At 41.1% G+C, this 20,121-nt stretch overlaps 1 protein-coding gene across 4 annotated transcripts in view; it reads left to right on the plus strand.

Moving 5' to 3' along the window:
• Positions 1-20,121, plus strand: part of LOC311006009 (palmitoyltransferase ZDHHC14-like) — a 46,498-nt gene that overhangs the window by 21,581 nt on the left and 4,796 nt on the right. For all 4 annotated transcript variants that reach the window (XM_083998617.1, XM_083998616.1, XM_083998619.1 and 1 more), the window contains exons 4-9: positions 5,158-5,310; positions 10,464-10,601; positions 11,828-11,876; positions 13,617-13,719; positions 14,258-14,367; positions 17,082-17,187. In XM_083998617.1, coding sequence (XP_083854743.1) covers positions 5,158-5,310; positions 10,464-10,601; positions 11,828-11,876; positions 13,617-13,719; positions 14,258-14,367; positions 17,082-17,187 — 659 coding nt within the window. The remainder of the gene's footprint in view (positions 1-5,157; positions 5,311-10,463; positions 10,602-11,827; positions 11,877-13,616; positions 13,720-14,257; positions 14,368-17,081; positions 17,188-20,121) is intronic.

Consider the following 20,121-nt stretch of genomic DNA (forward strand, 5'->3'; position numbering starts at 1 on the left):
TCATGTCACGGAATCACTTCCCCTCACATGTACCACAGAAGAAAACGAAAAGAAAAGATTTAACAATACAAAGTGACACAATTCCTTATGATTTTGTGATATTGTGAATGTCATTAGGCTTTGCTTTGCATTCGCGCAGTCGTTAATTGACTATTCACCGTGGTTTCATACTTGAGCAAAATGATGTGACTGCTCTGTTGTGCGTTTTGGGTTTGTTACTTACCTCAGAGTGGCTGTTTGTATCGCTGCCCCCTGGCAGAGAGCGCTCCACACAGTCGTTTGATTTCTCTAGGCAAAACCATATGTTTGACTTGACGAAAAAATGGTCACAGTCAAGACAGTCATAATATGTTTTGGAGAAACAGGGATATTTACATAATTTCAGCCTACACAACTATAACAGAGGAGAAGCACAGACTAGAAGGCAATTGAAAACAGTGCAGTGTTTTGCCCACAGTGTAGAGCTGTGTCAGTTCTGCTGTTTTGTGACCCAGCCACATCTGAAATGACGCTCAGGAGCAAGTCAAGTCATAAAAAATAGCATCCATCAGTCTTTGCATTGTGCAAAAAACATTTCGCAGTATTTTATCTGTTCAGGACTGCAACTCTGCTCTGCCTTGAATAAAATCATATGATTAAGATTTTTCCTTTGCCATGCGGTTCCACAGATGTTTTTTAAAAAGCAGTTTATACCTTGAAAAAGATTTGCTCTGTCCTTTGACAGGTGCTGCTGCTTTTCATGGCTTGGTTCAAGCAAGGTCACATGGGAGAGACTTCTCTCCTGTGAATTTCCACTGAATTTCTTAAGCTGTGCAAGTTGACCGTCACTGAACCGCAGAGCAACTTCCTCAAATCTAATCTTTTTAGTTCTATTTTTTTTTTTTTTTTTTTTACACTTGTTAATGTAGTCAGTAGTTGTAGTCACAGTTGATATATTGATATTTCAGGTCTAATATTTTGAAAACATTGATGTAAACTTGTCTTGTAGTTACATTTCTCCTACACTGCTGTGTTTCTTTCCTTGCTTCCAACAACTGGACAGTTCACATGTAATACCATCTCACTAATGTTATATCTTTACAAGTTGGTGGATTTGTTATTGATCCCTGGATGCCTCACACCTTATTCCTGCTTTTCAGAAAGACTTTTGATAATTATCCACATACGATAGACTTCTCAATGAGGGGATATAACCTGTTGTGTCATACTTAGTAGAGAAAGCTGCTTACTTAGCTGGTAAACCTGTGATTAGCCTTGATTTAGCTAATCAGTTAATCCTGACTTGGTCATTCATTTGAAAACTTCTAGAGCATTTCAACGAGTTGTATTCAGTCTGTTATATTGAGTCATTGTTTCCAGTTTTTGACTGAAACCTTTGACTTATTCATTTTATTCACGTCAGACTTTGAAGAAGAGCAAAGACTTTCCACACAAGTAATGTTTTTTTTTCTCTTATCTACTTTTACAATAGCTTTTGTATTAACATTGGAAACTGTAATAGTAGGCATCACTCACTGCTTTCCAGTAACAACTCACCTTCAGCTTTCCATGAGGCATCACATGGCCATATGTTACAAGTTATTTATAGTCAGTTTGATAGTGTGTTTCATCCAGTTGGCTGCAGTGTGCAAGACCCTGAAATTGGTGCTTGAAGGAGCAGGATTTGCTTTGTACCTCTCTGGTTGTAGTTTTACATCTTAGCCATCACCATCATACTATAATCCAGTACACGTTTCCAAATGTGATGCTAAAGACTCCTGTTTTCTCTCCTCCGCATACACAGCAGGATAGCAATTAGTTTCCCTTTATACCTCACCAGGCAACGCCTCGCACAGTTTGGCTGACATTGAACCCTCATTTAACTTTGTGCCTGAAGGTGTGAGCGGGTACACGGGATGTGTGTATGCATGCGTGTTGTATTGCCTCACTTCCCAGTCTACCTGGCCTTATCTCGTAGCTTGAAGCACTCGGGCTCGGCCCCATCCCTCTGAGGTATCCCCCGCTGCCCGCTGTTGTAAGGCTAAACTTTGGCTGCCAGGATGGCTAAACCTGCAAAAAAAGGCTTTGTTCAGCAGAAACACTACTTTGACACCCTCTCTCACCCTCTGCTTTACTGCAGGCATCCGTGAACAAGTGTGGTGAATGTTGATGGGCTGGTTGAACTGCACTGAAGGCATGACCACAGCTGATTTACAGGAAGTTGTGTGGGAAAAACCTGAATTTCCAGTCGGGTGTTTAAGACTTATATTTTTTCCATACCTAAACATGTCACGTACATTCAAATGTAGTCCCATTGAAATGCTCTCATTTTGAAGACTATACTACTATACTACTATTTCTAAACTCCTATATAAGTGAAAAATACACATTTAAACCGTGAATAATATTTTCTTAAACATTAACCAATGAGAAAAAAGAAGCCTCGGTATTTAATTTATAGATGAAGGAGAGGTACTGCAATATTTTTATTGTACGTGTTGCAATTTAAAACCTTATGAGACGAGATGTAAATGCATAATTTTTGCTTTGTAAGAACCACCCACAGCTGCATCCTTCCTGAAATGTGTTTGATAGAAATGGCAACACGTAAAATATAATTAAATTCAATAGCCCAGCTTTGACCATGCCTGGGACGGTTTGTGCTGGTATTATACTGGCATTACCTTGTATTATTTATGTCCACAGGGGAATGAAAAACAATATCAAGTATATTTTTGTTTATTTGGCAGTATTTATATATTTGTTTTCCACATGAGGATGGTCAAAAATAACAGCTTTGCAAAAGTAGTGCAACACATACTGCAGTGTTTAATGTATTACTGTAGATCGGTGCTTTTAGTGATTGTGTTCTCAATGTGCTCTGTTTGCACAGTAAGGAGGGCACACCATTTAAATTAAGATAATTTTGTGTAGAGTGTATTCTGGCAAGCATGCCAGTATTGTCATAATATTGATGGTTCATTCAGGTAGAGTCAGCGACAGCTAGTTTGCCTCTAGTTTTGGGACAGCTCTGCTTTTTAATCGCCTTCTGAACATGACGTAAACATGTCATTAAATAGCTCTACCTATCTTGCAACACTTTTTTAATTTATTTTAGAGATCCCACGTTAGGCTTCAAAGAAGTTTCCCATAATGCTTTGGAGAAACCCTAAAGTTAGTCATCACAGCTGTGTATTTGCCTTGACAGGATGTAATGTTAGAGTAAAGTTTACTGCACTGTGAATACCTGGACGATGTCTCATATGCTGATTATGGTACACTGTGCTAACTGAATTCTGCTCTGAATTGTTCACACATACACACACACACACCCACACACACTCCATTTGTCATCTCCCTCAGTGGAGTCTGCTGAGCGGGCATAAGAACAGAGGGAGAACAGAGGAAGGAGGAGAGCGCACTCTGGGCATTGATCAGGAGAGAGATGAGTTCAATAGAACAGAACTCGCTGGCTGCGTTTCCTCTGCTCTCTTTAAGAAATGTCAGACACCCACACAAGCCCCCCCCCCCTTTAACTAACACACATAAGCCACTCTATTAGCAATGCAATGGGCTTCTTTGTAAATGATCTCAAAATGATCTTCCCACTCACAGTCTCCGGCTCTCACGGTGCGTGAGAGTGCTCAAAGCGAACGGAGCAATAACAGGATACAGGCTCTACCTTTTATGGCATGAAAATCACTATCATCGCTCTCATCCTTACCATTTAGCCTGTCATCACTTTGTTCACAAAAAAACCCATTCAAAGCAGTTTGGCCCCATTTTCTTTTTTTGGTATTAAAGTCTGAGGGCCGTGCTGTTAAGTGCATGTTAAACTCCAGGCTGTTGTTAACATTACCTGGACTGGGTTGGCAATTTTAGTAACCACTGATTTCATTTTATTCAAAAGACAGGACCTCTGGTTTGAGGGTGATGGTTTTTTATCAGCTGCACAAAAGGTTCTTTCTGGTGTGACACCCAACAGCAGAATCTGTGTAGCTCATGCAAAAGAGGCATAATGGTGGGTCTAATTAAAAATAATGAGCTGTGTGGGTTGTCCATGTTCAAGCCTTTTAAGCCACTGATAACACGACACCTACCCTTCATCGTAGCAAGGGATGTTTGCAGACCGCCGGTAATGATTTCATGTTACCATAGTCCTTTTCACATTCACCGGTCCCAAGACTAATAAAACCAGATGACCTGAGCTGGCTCATCTGACAAGGAAAGGGAAGGAAAACCCACACTTATTTATAAAAATACGGTATCTGAAAGATGTGAAAGAAATAATGATTCAAGCATACAATTAGTTGTAGAGTGTCATATTTTAAAGGGATAGTTCAACATTTTGGCAAATTGGCCCATTGCCATAATCCCTATAGTCTTAGGAGTAGGTTTGTTACCTTTAATTGTCGGTGCAAGCTATTTTTAGAACGGCGGAGCGGAGCCGCAAGCTGCTCAGAGCTACGCTACGGAGGCTCATGGAATTTCTTGGTTTCCCTCATCAAACTCATCAAATAGCCTACACAATCCAACAAGACAGAGTTGTTTTCAAGATAAATTCATGCAAAACCGCTGATGCACGTTTCCGTCGGGGGCAGTTTTTCGGCAAGCAGTCTCTGCATTTGCCTCGAAAACAACTCTGTCTCATAACGTAGTACGTTATTCCTAAAACTATAGAGATTATGGCAATGGGCCAATTTGCCAAAATGTTGAACTATCCCTTTTAAGGGTTTGAAGGCAGCATGACATGTCTTCTTGCTAGACTGCATTACATAGTATGTATTTTCTACCTAGTAGTAACCTGGTAATATTCATATGGAGTGCTGCTGTCTGAGAAACAGTGACGCTAGACGTCATACAGAGTGAAAAGCATTTAGTAGGCTAATGTTAATACATTATAATAACATGTAACACAACTATTATTGTTGGAAATATGTTAAGTTGTTCAGTAAACCAGTGTCTCTGCCTTCTCATATATTACTCATATCGATTGTAACCCACTCTCTCTTCCAGCTAATCACCAGCATCTGTTGCATTTTGACTGTTGAAATGATTGACTCTGACCTTTGTTGCTTTTTTGTGCCTCTGGAATATTCTCACCTGCAACTACAGCGCAAAAACAGTCTTTTGATGTTGGTTTTTCTTATGTATCCCTTTTTTTCCCTTTTTCTCCAGATGTTGCCAATGGCAGTACGGGCTACAGGCCTCCTCCCAGGACCAAAGAGGTGGTGATCAATGGCCAGACAGTCAAACTGAAGTACTGCTTCACCTGCAAGATCTTCAGACCGCCACGTGCCTCCCACTGCAGCCTGTGTGACAACTGCGTGGGTGAGTGAGAAGGATGCTCTCTAATTGTGAGGTTGCAGGTTTTCTGACAGTATTCTGTATACATTTTTTTTTCTCTCGCAGAATTCAGACAGTATAAAAGTAGAAACACAGTCATTCACTTAACAGTCTTCTACGACTCTGTCTTTCTCTCTATTCACCACATACAAAAACACACATCTTAATGTGAGCCCACAAACCAAGCTTAGTGTTGAGTTTGTGATTTAGACCTACAGGGTATGTACACTGCATATGCTTAAAGGAATTGGCATCCACACAGAGGAGAGGGAGGGAGCGGTGAGACTAAACAGAAAGAAAACAGCACCATTATAGTTGATTTTTGCTGCTCCTCACAACCACATGCTCCGTCTCTGGAGACAAAGGGAAGAGCACAGCTAGGCAATTACTACAAGATACAGAAACCTGTGTGCCTGTATCTCTCTCATCAGGCTTTTTGTGCTGCTCTCTCATCAGAGACAGCTCCTCCTTTGAATGTCTGTTTCCTTGTCAGAAGTAGAACCGACTGAAAATCTGCAAGACAAAGATGAGGAAGTAGTAAACAAGGGAAAAAAAGACGAGGAGGTGGTAATCAGATGCAGCAGATGCACGCTGGCAGGAAAGAGGACAGACTGGCAGCTGAACAAAAACAGGGCAGGGCAGTCATTTTCACAATCAGGCCACGAATGTTGCTACAGAAAGGTGCATTTGTGCACATTTAAATGTTGCATTAATAAAGGAAACCGATGGGCTGTAGTTCTTGATCTTAATTTTACCATTAAGCAAAACAGACATCTTATTTGAAACGGGATAAAGTAAATTAATGATAGATTTCAACCAGCACAATCACAGGAGAGAGTTTAATTGCTTTTATTTTTGTTGTTGTTTTCCAGAACAAACATAGTCACTTGTTTGTGTGGTTTAAAAATACATCATATTTCTGAGGCTCAGAATGGCCGGAAATACAGTACATACATACACATAGCAGGGCTCTCCATACTGCTGGTGGGTGTCGGTTGTAATTACTTTTTGTCAGTTGTGACTCATGTCCCTTTCTTAAAAATCACTTTTCACATCCCTTTAAGAGCCCATACGGTATTATGCAAAATTATATGTGAAACCCGTGGCCTTTCTCTGACGCCTGGAGGTGAAAAAAAAAACAGTTCACACCCTTAATTGATTGCTTCACTTTTTTGAGATAGTTTGCCAGTTGGAAATGCTGCTGATCCTGACGTCGCGATTGCAACATTATTAGGGTAATTATGTCCTGTTAAACTTATGGGCTACAATAATAATCATCAATGTTGTTTATTTATAAGCCCAGCGGACTGAGACACTCAGCTTTTTCTTTTTTTTTGCTTTTCCACTAGCACTCGAGCACGACGTCCGACACGATAATCAAACCCTCTAATTTTAAAAACACACAGGCAACAGCGACCACTGATCTGGACTGAGACTGTTGTTATTCTGTCACCCGAGTTTAATGATGCTGCCGAAAAACACGCTGTGGTCCGTCATCGAGGTGCAGACGACTCGAGGTGCAAAGAGTAGATACTGAGCAGGATAGTTACCTGTAGTTCACCTTAGTACTTGTGAGTACCCGACCCAGTGCAGGACTCTGCTGTGAAGCTGGAGACATGCGGTGGTGGTGTATTTGCGAGTTGCGACAATTAAAAAAGAAAAAAGAATGTAGAGGGAACACTTTTTTTTTTTTTTTTTTTTTTTTTTACTGAACATCTATTTGATCATTCAGAAATCATTGCCCGGCCCCATCCCTATTTGCAATGTCAACATTAGCACATGGTACCTGTAGCGAAAACCACATCCTCTCCCTGTGACTGTGGAGTAGATGTGGTTTACACATCTTATTTGCATTTCAAGGTGCAGACAGAGAAACGGCTCGTTCTCAGGAGAGCTACTTTTAGATTGCTAGAGCCGCAGGTTGATTTGAGGGCAATACGTTACGAATACAATGTAGCTGGACCACTTAGACCTGTGTGAAATGGTTGAAAAACAGCATAATATGGGACCTTTAAAGTGCATCTGGACAGTTACTTTCATCCTGAAACCTCAGAGCTAAAACTGCAAAATACTTGTGCATGCATCATTGAAAAACTGTAATCAAAGACTTTTTCTTCTCCTTTTCCAAACACAGCAAGAAGTCGAGTGGAATCTTATTTATTTATTGTGGTTAAATGACCCTTGTGTGGTTGCTAAGTCTGCAGTGATCCGTATTAGTAACTAACTGGGCTGGCACCCAGTCTTATGCTGGAAGTAGAGATCACAGTGGCAATGAAAAAGAGATCTGAGAACTTCCCCTATGACAGAGGCCGCTCATAAGCGTGCAGAATTATGACACACGCACCACTCCTCTTCCATTCCCTTTGCAGTCATGCTCTGTTTTCTTCTTTAGAGCATATAAGCAGAACAAAATGATCTCTCTTTTTTTTGAATTTCCAGTTGTAAGCGCTCATAAACATTGGTTGTTTATGCATGGGCAGAGGGTTGGGATTTGTTGATTGATTTCTAGAGTGATTTCATGTCTGTTTGCTGTTTATTTTTTCTGAAGAGCTTAATTACAGAGCATTAGATGACACTTAAATGATCCTCCTGGGGATAGTATGCTACAAACTATTAAATGCATTGAACAAGTATTGCACATAAATAAGTACATGTAGTAGAGTGGCTTCTTCAAGCTTTAAAATAATCATCAGAAGGAAATATTATTGAGCAAATAGCTGCTACATCTGGTTCACATTGCTTCTGCAACCTCTGCCACCTGATGATGATGATGAGGTTGATAAATGTTCTCAAAATTGAAGGAAAAAGAAAAGCTGATGTGCTGCCTTCTGTCATGAGGGTTTTTGTTTTGCTGAAGTTCCTTGAATATCTGTGGATCTCTCGGGTCATAAAATGCTCACATGGACTCCCAAGAACAGGACAGTATGAACACATGCTAGGGTGTGTTCATTTATACAAGAGTATTAAAGGAGAAAAAGCAATTTAAAAAAAAATTAACTTCTAATAAAATTAATTAAAAGTAATTTTTTGGATACATCCAAAAGATTTGTATGCTCAAAGCTTTATTTCTACTTGTGGGAGTCCTCCATGCAACCGCATCAATCTACAGAGGGATTTAGCCTGGCAGGAAGTCAGATACAAGAACAGCATAGAGCATTTTTCTCCCAACTCCCAGTCGTATATCATATCACTATCAACTTTATAACTGGTGGCATCCGGCCCACAGTCCTTCAGTCAGAGGTTAAAGGTTAAACCTTGTTTTGGCTTTTGGGTTGGAATTCTTTTGTTGTTTATAGAAGTTATCACAAACTGAGACTGAGGCAAAGTTCATGTAAGTTTAAGGGGTGATGTGAACAGGAACAGGTCAAAGTGGTGTTCATTTTTTTTTAAATATATTAAAGAGCTTTTCTTTAAAGCTCTTAAAATGTATTTAATTAAATTGCAGGATTCTTCCATATACCATGTACACAGAATAATAACAAAACTCTCTCTTAGCATTGTTGGTCCTTTAATGTTAACGACCACTGAGGCCGTCTGTGGTCATAATCAGATTTGACTAATAGTAGCTGTTCCCTTTCGAACAGCAGGCTCAGTTTCCCAGACACATTTCAACCATGCACTGATTAATGAAGACAAAAGCAGGTCATTTCACCTCACTAAACAAATAATGTCTCTGATTAATTAGTTAAATAGCTACCACTGTGCACAGCTAGTAGTCCAGAGCGGGGTCTGATTAGATAACCACACTAACAGTAAACTCTCCACTCTCCAAGCAATCAGTGAAATGATGAGTGTCCTGGAGCTGCTCATGGATTCCTTTAATGAAATACCCCTGGCTGGCTAATTTTCATTTGGAGTAGTTGAACGCTTCAGACCGCAACCAGAAATTTAATTTGTATTTTGAATATTTTTCTATATTAGAGATTTCCTCACATGACACTACAGAGATGAAAGAGGCTGATCTGTGCTACGTGATAACACTTTGTTCACTTCCACAAAGCTGCACACTCCGTACCAAAGTGACTTACAGTCTCAGGTCAGCGTGTCATATTGGGAAAACCCCGTTTGTTCTTGGAAGAGACATAAACAACACTTTTCCTTAACAACCTGTCCTTTGTCTTCATTTTCCCTCCGACGTCCTCAAAGCTTCTGATGTTGAGGTCTTTCTGGAGGCACTTTATCTCTTGACCCAGCAAAGAGCTTCTCCTTTCACACTCTCAACATTGCAGAGTCCCACTTTGATAGAAATGTTTCAGCCATAACACGTCATCTGGGCCTGCCTGTAGCTTTTATTAGCTGGTTTATATAAATGGACAGTTTACACTATGTGAAATATTTATATATTGTTATGCTAAGACCCAGTGGGACACTTGTCTTTTCCCACAGTTCTGGATTTGTGTTCTGTGTTTACATGCACTAAAGTAACCTGTTTTTTAATGTCTTATGAATGGGGAACCTGGGGTTCTTAAGCAACAAGGCTGAATAGATGTCTTCTGGAGATTTTAAAGGGATAGTTCAACATTTTGCCACATTGTCATAATAATAAAATAATAGTTTTAGGAGTAGGTTTGTTACCTTTAATTGTCGGTGCAAGCTATTTTTAGGATGGCTGAGCAGAGCTGCTCAGAGCTACGCTACGGAGGCTCATGGGAATTCTTGGTTTCCCTCATCAAACTCATCAACAAACAACTCCGTCTCGTAACGTTCCGTTATTATCTCATAGCGTGGTGAATGTACAGGTCACAACTTGTCCACCAGAGCGTTTTGGAGTTGTTGGATTGTGTATTTGATGAGTTTGATGAGGGAAAACAAGAAATCCCATTAGCCTCCGTAGCGTAGCTCTGTGCAGCTCACGGCTCTGCTCCGCCGTTCTAAAAATAGCTTGCACTGACAATTAAAGGTAACAAACCTACTGCTATGACTACAGGGATTATGGCAATGGGCCAATTTGCCAAAATGTTGAACTATCCCTTTAATAAAAGCAACAAGGATGGATAGGCGTCTTCTGGAGATTTTAAGATAAAATGTACTAATGAGTTTCTTTTTTACATACTGTGAGTCCATGTGCTGTGACATCTGTTCCTAGGTGTGTCCTTGTATCCAAAATAAACTTTTCTGGTCTCTGTGTGTCCATGCAGAGCGTTTTGACCACCACTGCCCCTGGGTGGGGAACTGCGTGGGAAGGAGGAACTACCGTTTCTTCTACATGTTCATCCTCTCACTCTCCTTCCTCACCATCTTCATCTTCGCTTTTGTCATCACACACATCATTTTACGTAAGTAGCAGGGAGGAGGAGGAGGAGGAGGAGGAGAAAAGGACATGTGCTCTTGGGCCTAGTGCAGACACACAAAGACACACACAGACACACACAGACGCACTCCCCTCCTGGCTCTGTGCTCGGCGTGTTTTGGAGCCAGCAGGTTGTAGGTGGGCGTTGTGAGAAGCTGCAGAGTTCTGGCTCGTTACCATGTTTCCAGCTGGGAGCAGGCAGTGGACTGTTGGCCCCCCATCAGTGTGTGTGTCTGTGTCTGTGTGTGTGTGTACATGAGTTCTGCATAAATGACAGTCAGTGAATCGATGTTGCCCTGGGAGCGAAACATGAGCCAAGATTAGCTGTTTGAAAATTGTACTGCTGATTAAAACTCTTTTGAGCTTGTTCCCTTCCCTTTGATTGTGACCACGCTGTTTTGAGTCCAAGTGCTGTCAGATCTGGCAAAAAAAAAAAAAGGCTTCACAGTCATTTGAGTTCTTCAGTTTGTAATTTTTCCCCTCATAGTGAGGCTGAGACCCAGTTGGAGAACAGTTATAGTACAGTTCAGTCAGACAACTCTGGATTGAGGTCAATATTTTTATTGAGCATATACATTTTACATAACTGAAGCAAAGCATGAATAGTTTTAGCACGGCCGAAGCAAGTTTGGCGTCAGTCCTCTCTCTCTTTTCATTCATTCCCTGATAAATGATCTGCTTGACAGACATTACACTGAATAAATCATAGAAACAGAGCCTACAGGTGGATGCTGGGGAAGGTGGGGGGATTGAAAAAACCTCAGCAAGCAGCAGAGTAGCCAGGAATGATCAGGTAAGCAGGCGTTTAAATAGCTTGAGTTGTCTGCCTGACCTAGCTCTGCAGGCTTCCCATCATTACAGGCAACTTTATTGATTAAGCTTTGAATCAAATTAACACAAATTTCAAATTCTACTCTTCACATTTCATATAGTTGAATTAGAACAGCAGTTCTACAGCAGGACTCGTTCTGCCCAGGTCAACCTCGGTTCATCTTGTTAACACTTAACGATAACCAACACTGAGTCTGCAGCCGATAATGGCTCCAGACTGTGTAGCACCCCAAATCTGATAACAAGGTTTCACATTCGGTTGTTGTTGCTTAATGCTGATACGCAATATTGTGTGAGAATTGAGAGGGTGTATGTGATGTAAATTGTATAAACACAATTATGTAGCAGTCTAATAGAAACACTGTCTTTCTCTGTTCACAGGCTCCCATCAAAGTGGGTTCCTCAACGCACTAAAAGACAGTCCTGCCAGATATCCTTTCAGTGAAGCTTGTGAAGTACACCGAGCTGAGGTGTGAAGAAAAAAAATATATATACAGACAAGTTATATACATATTGTATATAAACAAAATCTAATAACAAAGATTTTAAGAAATTCAGCTCTGCCTAACTTTGATTGTTGTCATCATGACACGGACTGACTTGCCCACACAGGTTACTCAGTAAGTCAGAATTAATTTGCATGACATTCCTTTCCAAAGCATTTCCATCTGTTGCTCCTGCCATTTTCTGCAGAGTTACTGTACTCGCATGACTGGGGCGCATCTGATTAGTCATGTTCCGTCGTGCTAACGCAGCACGCAAGGCAGCTCCACTCTCCGTCGCTGCCGATTGATTCGGCCGGCCTTTTGATTTCATGCATCCCTGGCCTGTGCCTGCCCCCCTCCTCTGCAGAGACGTAGCGTGAGGGAGATGTGACATGAGCGCGGGTGTGTGTGTCCGTCTGCGCGATGGATGCCAAGTGCGTGCGAGACGTCTTAAGCTACAGCTGTCACAAACACGCTGTAAGTCAGCTTATTGTTTCAGCACAACATCAGTGTTGATCACATGGGCCGTGATTAATCCGAGCAAGTCAGTCTTTTCCATTGTGTCCCTGCAGTGTAGTTTCACGCCATTTGACCTCCGCCTATAAATTCAGGGAGTGACATTAGAAAGCAATCTTCTAACATCATCATCTAAATTTATTGTCACCCTCTGTCCTTTGATTATAATGTCAGCTACAAAGTCTGCTGAAGGTAAAGATGTTTTTTTTTTTTTTTTTTTTTACATTCAGATTGTTTTTGTTTCTTCTCCCACTTTTATAATACCAGAATCTGCAGCAGGACCCAGTATTAACTGATGAGCAAGTTCAGAGAATCTAAAGTGGTCCTATCTGACTAACACCTAATGATATTTCTGAGTCACAAATCAAGTGGAGGGCACAGGGTCATGCCACTGTCCCTCTCTGTCTCTATGGCCCAGTGAGATAACTGTTTCTCAGCCAGGGGAATGTGTGCCAAGCCAAGCTGATAACGGCCCCGTCTCCATCAGGACTTTAATAAAGGGGAATTGCGGTCGATAGTGTTGTAGCCGTCCTTTGTACAAGGTGAATGATGACATGTTTTGTCCTTGCTGTGGAGGAGGAGAGAGAGAGAGAGAGAGAGAGAGAAAAGAAGAGAGTGGAGGTATTTATTTGATTTTTACAGTACAGTTTAACAGCCTGACTCATTCTCTTTGAGCATGCACCATAAAGACCTACCAAGTTATTATTTTTCCATTATGCCCACAGGGACTTGACTTTAGTGCTAAATAGTAAAATTGTGGTGTGTCTGTATTTGTGGATTTTATTTTATGAATGACATTCTTTGAGAAACTGTATTTAGAGTTGTTGCGCGGGGCAACAGTCCTCTTCAAAAAGGCAGAAGGACTTGTCTTGGACATTGTCTGTTTTTCATGCTTTATGTAGAGCAGAGAAAATGAGCAGTGTTCTGCAGTCCCAGCCAAATGAGCTGGTAACTAGGAACTATTGGCAAGAGGCGGACAGCCCCGAGGCTGTAGGTCAGTATGCTGGCTGTCAGATCTCCTGCCATTTGTGTTTCTCTGTGGTCCACACTGCCCATGATGTGTGTTTCTACATGGGCTTTCACATCAATGTCCCCGTCCTCACTGAACGAAAGAATGGGGGAAATGAAAACTGTGGTCGACGTTTTGTTCCTTGACTTCACTGTGTTACTGTGCTGGAGGTGGTGGTGTGTTTCTTCTCTGTCTGGTCTATAGTGGGCCTCTCGGGCTTCCATACCTACCTGATCAGCTCAAACCAGACCACCAATGAAGATGTGAGTATGAGCGTGAAACATCAGGCAGCACTATGCCACTTAAAATTTACATTATTACAAAATGATGGGACCTCCTAAGTCAATATACATTATCTAAACTTTCCATATAGGCATAGATTTATGATCCAGTCTGTGTCAGTTATTTTTCAACCTGGATCAAAGTAGGAAATATTTCACTACTGATAAACATTTTAGCTTGAATTCAGATGATAGATTTAAAAAAAATATATATATATTTATATATATTTTTTTATATAGAAATATAGAGAGAAAACTAAACTATTAGAATGATTTCTATTACAAGTACATACCAAGTGTTTCATAAAGGTATTTACTTTAGCAGTCTTTTGTGTTTACATTATTCTTCAATTAGCAATTTTGATATTAATATACTTGCACAACAACAGATAGAACAGCTTCATGGGTCTGATACGTGGCACCACAAACATCTTAAGCTCCAGACTAGACACAATACACAATCATCATCCGTGACAAGTCTCTGTAATTGTGACTGATGATGTCGCTCGCTCTCATCCAGATAAAAGGTTCGTGGTCTTCTAAAAGAGGGAAGGACAACCATAACCCTTACAGCCACGGCAACATCTTCACCAACTGCTGTGCAGCACTGTGTGGACCCCTGCCACCGAGGTATGGCGTGTGTGTGTGTGTTTTTATGAGGTTGTTTTCGTATTGCCACATGCCCAGATGATTACATGGAAGCTCTGTTGTAGACCTTTCTCGGATCCCCATTCAGTCTTTCTTTCAACCTTTTTGGATAATAGGTCACCTGTTTTTTCCACCGCTTATTGTGATTTTCCATTTTATCCAAAGGCTAAATTAGCCTTGTTAGCAAAGAATCCCTTTGATGTGACGATCTGTTCTGAGACGAGCCTGCCCGCCGTCTTTCCCTGTCTACACATAGCTCCTGAGAGCAGAATGGATTTCAAGCTCATTTTAACTAAAACCAAAGATCAAGATGGCTAGATATATTAGATTTCACACTCGCTGTTTGGTGGATTTAACGAAATGCAGGCCAACTGTCACAGCTACATGCTCATGGCCATGTGACTGTAAATGTCAGCACACATTGCATGTTCCCTCCCAGCCTCTTTCACTTCAGCATTTTGCTCAGTAAATTCTCATTAGTCATCTGAGCCGCTGTAATTCTCGATCCTCCTGGTTTTAAACGTTCTTTCATTTCTTCCATTGTGTTGTTTATTGTTCCCCAATGGACAGAAATACCTAGTGTGTGTTGTTCATATGGCCCCTGTATCCACTTTGAATACACAGCACTCACACTGACGATGTCAAGTCATCACAAGCAGATTTTAGCCGTTGGAAGCACCAGCCTCTAAATTTGCATTTCACTTGAACTGTAAAATACAAACAGAAATTTTCAAGGGATAGATCAACAATTTGGCAAATTGGCCCATTGCCATAATCCCTATAGTCATAGCAGTAGGTTTGTTACCTTTAATTGTCCGTGCAAGCTATTTTTAGAACGGTGGAGCAGAGCCGCGAGCTGCTCAGAGCTACGCTACGGAGGCTAATGGAATTTCTTGGTTTCCCTCATCAAACTCATCAGATACACAATCCAACAACTCCAAAACGCTCTCATGGACGAAGTTGTGACCTGCACATTCACCACGCTATGAGATAATAACGGAATGTTACGAGACGGAGTTGTTTTCAAGGCAAATGCAGAGACTGCCCTCAACAGGAACGTGCATCAGCGTTTTTGCATGAATTTACCTCGAAAACAACTCTTGTCTCGTAACGTTCCAAAATGTTGAACTATCCCTTTAAGGTTCATCAAATGCATGCAGTTTCTTCTCAAGTTTCCCAACATATCCCCAGATGCCTGCATGCAAAGTAGAAGAGCAGTAAATGATGGAGGCCCCAAGCTGCTGTATTTATATAACATATCTGGCTGAATGGTACTTTGGCCATCACAAGCTAATAGGTCACCAGTAATGATTCCAGTGGGTGGTAGAGGAGAGTCCTCAGTGCACAGGTGGCTGCCATCTGTGTATGTGTGTGTGTGTGTTTGTGGCCAACCACCAGCTTCACACAGCTGGATCCGCCAGGAAGGAAGGAATGTTTTCGACTCAGCCTCAGACTATGGAAGCAACACCGCACACAGACACACAAACAAAACCCTTTTGCATTTCCCATTCCCCGCTGAGGGCCTTGACTCACATTTCTACATGTCATGCTTGTTTCCCTCCTAACCACATTTACAGACATTCAGTATTTATTACCAGCAGCACAGGCCCTCTGCTGTAGGTTCCCAGAGTTTGTGTCTATGAAACCATTTCCACCTGAATCCAGCTCAGTCCCACCGGAGCCTCCCTGTCAACGCACTTTCTGTTAAATGATTACCCTGCTCGCACCATTTAACACCTATGCTAACTGTGCGCGTGTGTTTATGTGTGTGTGTGTGTGTGTGTGTGTGGTAGGGACTGCTCTGTGTCAGATCAACCTGTATCTGGCTGATAAATAGCCACTATCGTTATATCTGGCCCATGACCACACACGTGTAAATGCTCACTAGAGTTCACTAGAGGTTGTTATCTAAGCAGCTGTGTCAGGGCTCTGCAGCATTAACAGTGGGACAGAAACAATGATTCACTCCAGCGCTCCACAGCAGGACCTCAGTGATTTATCACAAACCTGTGATTTTCTGTGTTTGTGTTTTTGTGGTTGAGTTTGTGTGAATGTGTGTGTGAGTGGAAGAATGAGTATGTGCGCTCACTGTGTCCTCTGCACAACCAAGACCTGAATACTGAAGCTGGTACACAACATGCAATATTGCACTTTAAACCATGTTACAGTGCAGTATCATACTCAGGGTTTAATCAGTTTAAAAGCCCAGAGAGAATACAAGTGGTCAAATCTAAAAGAAAGACAACAATATGAAAGATTGAACTTGGTTACTTTCTGTCTTCATTCACTGTGTGCATGCCCTGTGTATATGCGTGCGTGTTTCTCTATGCATCCAGATTCGTCATCTTTGTGTGTGTCAGATTGAATACAGTTGACAAACAGTTGATCTGAAATCTTCAATCTGAATGACTTTGATAGGAATGAGAAAACATTTCCAGTAACTACAGCTGCAGAATTCCATTTGCAGTATGCTAATCCTTTCCACCTACAGTAACACAGACTCAACCTGGCTGTAGCTATTAGCTCGCTGTTGCAGTCAGGGAAAGTGACTGACAGTTTCTTTGTACATGTACGTTTAGGCCTGTCCATGTTCTGAAAGAATCTGTTTGGCTACTGTATTTGATCTGATGCTAATAGCATTTGCTGTGTACTACGTGTGAATGAATGCTAATAAAAAAACGCCTTTGTCTCTCCAGTCTAATCGACAGACGGGGTTTTATTCAGTCCGACTCACCGCAGCTGGCCCCACCAACCAATGGCATCACTATGTACGGGGCCACCCAGTCTCAGCAGAGCCACATGGTAAGAACCTGACTGAAGCTTATTGAAGTAAAGATGTAGATGAGTGACGAGTTGTCATGAGGGATCCAAGATGTTCATAGCAGGGCTCCAGACTACTTGCACTACCTTTTTTTTGGTGAGTTTTTTAAGTGCTGACTCAAAGAATCTGGAATCTGTCATTACAGGTAATAATAATAATAATAATAATACATTTTAATTGTTGGCACCTTCCTCAACACCCAAGATCACCTTACATGTAAAAAACAAAAAAACAAAACAGATATGAAATAGAATAGCACATATATTCAGGTGCCAGACCAATGTGTGCGAGTATCATGAATGTAAAGGAAATGTGAATTCGATTTACTGTGTGCGCCCCCAAATTTTCTGTTTGCGCTCCTAAAATTTTAAGTTAGGGGCCACTATGCTCCTTGTAAAAGATATTAGTCTGGAGTCCTGCATGGTCTTCTTACAGAAACCAGAATTAGGCAGTCACTTGATGAAGGAAGCTCAAGTAGATCTACATCTCTTCTTCTTCTGTAATGTACCAGCTTGGGATCAATAAAGTATATCTATCTAGCTATCTATTCTTGCCCTCCCCCAAAAAATCTGCCCTTATCTCAAAACCAACATTTTAAGAGACATGCTTCATTTTATATACTTTTTAACTTTTTAACTTTTTTATTAAACCACGTAATTTCTCGTTTTTCGTTCCCATGCGTTGAGTGCCAAAAACGAGATTTTTCGTTTTTTGCTTTTTTTTTAAATTATGAAAATAGACACTTTAATACACATTATATGTAAATTTGGGGACTCTACGACGAGGAGAACTGAAATAGATGACGATCAAAGTCACATGACAGCTCATGATCTGGAAGTTTTTATCATAACTCAGCTTCTGCAAACAGAGCACCTTTCATAAAAGACGCTCTATCTCCTTTTCTAGAAAAAAAGGAGGGATTTTGGTGAAACCCAGCCATGTTTAGCTTGACTTTTCTCAGGAACAGAGGCACGTAGAAACAAACGGTTTGTGGCTATTTGAAGCATAAAGTTAAACCTTTCAATTGAGCTACAGTATGTGTTGGTGGCAATAATATAGAATACACTATGGCTCTACATAAAAAGTCAAAAATGGTCTAAATTGCCGGTACACTTGACTAAAACTTTGGAAAGGAGCGCGGCAATCAATGAGTTAACTTTAAACGTCCTCAACAGCAGTCTGTGTAACAAGGTGAATCTTCAGACGTGGTCTTCAGATCATTCACCAGAAACAGAGACTCTGCTCTCAGGAATTGAGGCAGGACTTGAATCAGTGTGTCTAATATTGCTTTGGTGTATGATGATAAACACTAGCTGTTGGTTTAAGGATTAGACCGGATAACATGGTCAACAACATTAATTCATTCTTAGCCACTCCAACAGACCACAGAAGCACAAAAACTTCACTGTATCCAGACCTGGGGGAGCAAAGCCAGTTTTGTATTTCTTGTCCTTCTAGATTGAAACTTGATGAAATTGCTCTGGATGGAAACCAGTAAGTCAGTGATGTTTTAAATCTTGCATGTGTCGCTGAGTGTTCTCTGTAAAAAATCAGGTCAGCAGTAGATATGAAGTATACTTTTTGTGTGTCACTGCTGAGGTGGCATCACAGATTGTCTCACCCCGATCTGAGCTTGTTGGCTCGTCACAGGGTTTTGCTCATCATCAGGATGTGTAAGGGGTTTAGGGGTTTAGTGTTTTCTCATCATGCTGATAATCAAGTCCTGTTGTGGGCCAAAGAAAAGAGAATAAGCAGGAGTCAGAGAGAGATGATGATGTCTAATGAATAAGACCATTTTGTGCAAACACGCCACGGCGCAGAAAGCACAGCAAACAGATATCCTCAGTAATGTTAAGCTGTCCCTGGGAGAGAACAGCCTGTGTTGTGGAAGAGGACATTGTGCTGACCTCGCTGACCGGCTTCTCTCCGGTGCCTGAATAGAGGCAACAAGTCTCCTGTTGTTCACTTTAGCTGTTTACCTCACACATTACATGCTAGATTTAAGACCCATTCACACACAGCGAGTATACGTCTTTCACTGGCGCCCTCCTTCTGCCCCACAGACATCTTGTTGTTCTCATCCAAACCCGACCTCGTCCTGCTCATTCTCATTGAGATCGAGCATGAATGTCATCAGTCTTCAGGTCCTGAATGTGTGGACTAATTGTTATGGGCCAAGAGCCATAACAACACCCCCCTCCCCCCCCCATGTTAGCACATTCAGAAATAACTGCTTAATAATCAGTTTGCTATAGAAGTCCTGCTTGTTGCCTTTTTTAACTGCACACATAGACATATGCATTATTTTATAACCTTCCATATAGGGATCTCATCAGGATCAACTATTTTCAAGTAGGTTATAAAGCAGCTGCTGGTTTGATTTAGCTGAATAGTTAAAACCACGGTGAGTAAAAGTCTCCTGTCACTTTTGTGTGTTTACTACGGGAGTGTGTGGGTGGCTGCTCTTCAGAGAAAGTGTGTGAATGTAGTGAAGTGTGTGTGTGAGATGTGCGGATGATAAAGTCGCAGCAGATGGAAGGAACAAATGTATCATACTTGATTCATGTTTTGTCAATTTTCACGTTATTATCACTGTTTTTCCACTAATTTAAGAAGGAAAATACAGTCGAGTAGAACAACCATTTATATCTGCATCAAGAACTACATATATCAGAGTATGACAGCATAGATAATCTAGGATGAAGATAACAGCTAAGTGTAGATTTTATAGTGGTCTTTACTCTTTTTAATAATAAATTAGGGAAAATAATTGATATTGTATATTTAAATGCCTGTCATCAGCAACTAGTCCATTTAATCAGTGTCTTTGTTTTAGCTGAATATGAGAACGAAGCCCTGTGCACAAGCCAAGGTTGACTGTTTTTCCCCTCAGTCATCTGATGTATGACTGAGGA

The sequence above is a fragment of the Trachurus trachurus genome (assembly GCF_905171665.1).
Source record: "Trachurus trachurus genome assembly, chromosome: 22".
Taxonomy (NCBI): Eukaryota; Metazoa; Chordata; class Actinopteri; order Carangiformes; family Carangidae; genus Trachurus; species Trachurus trachurus.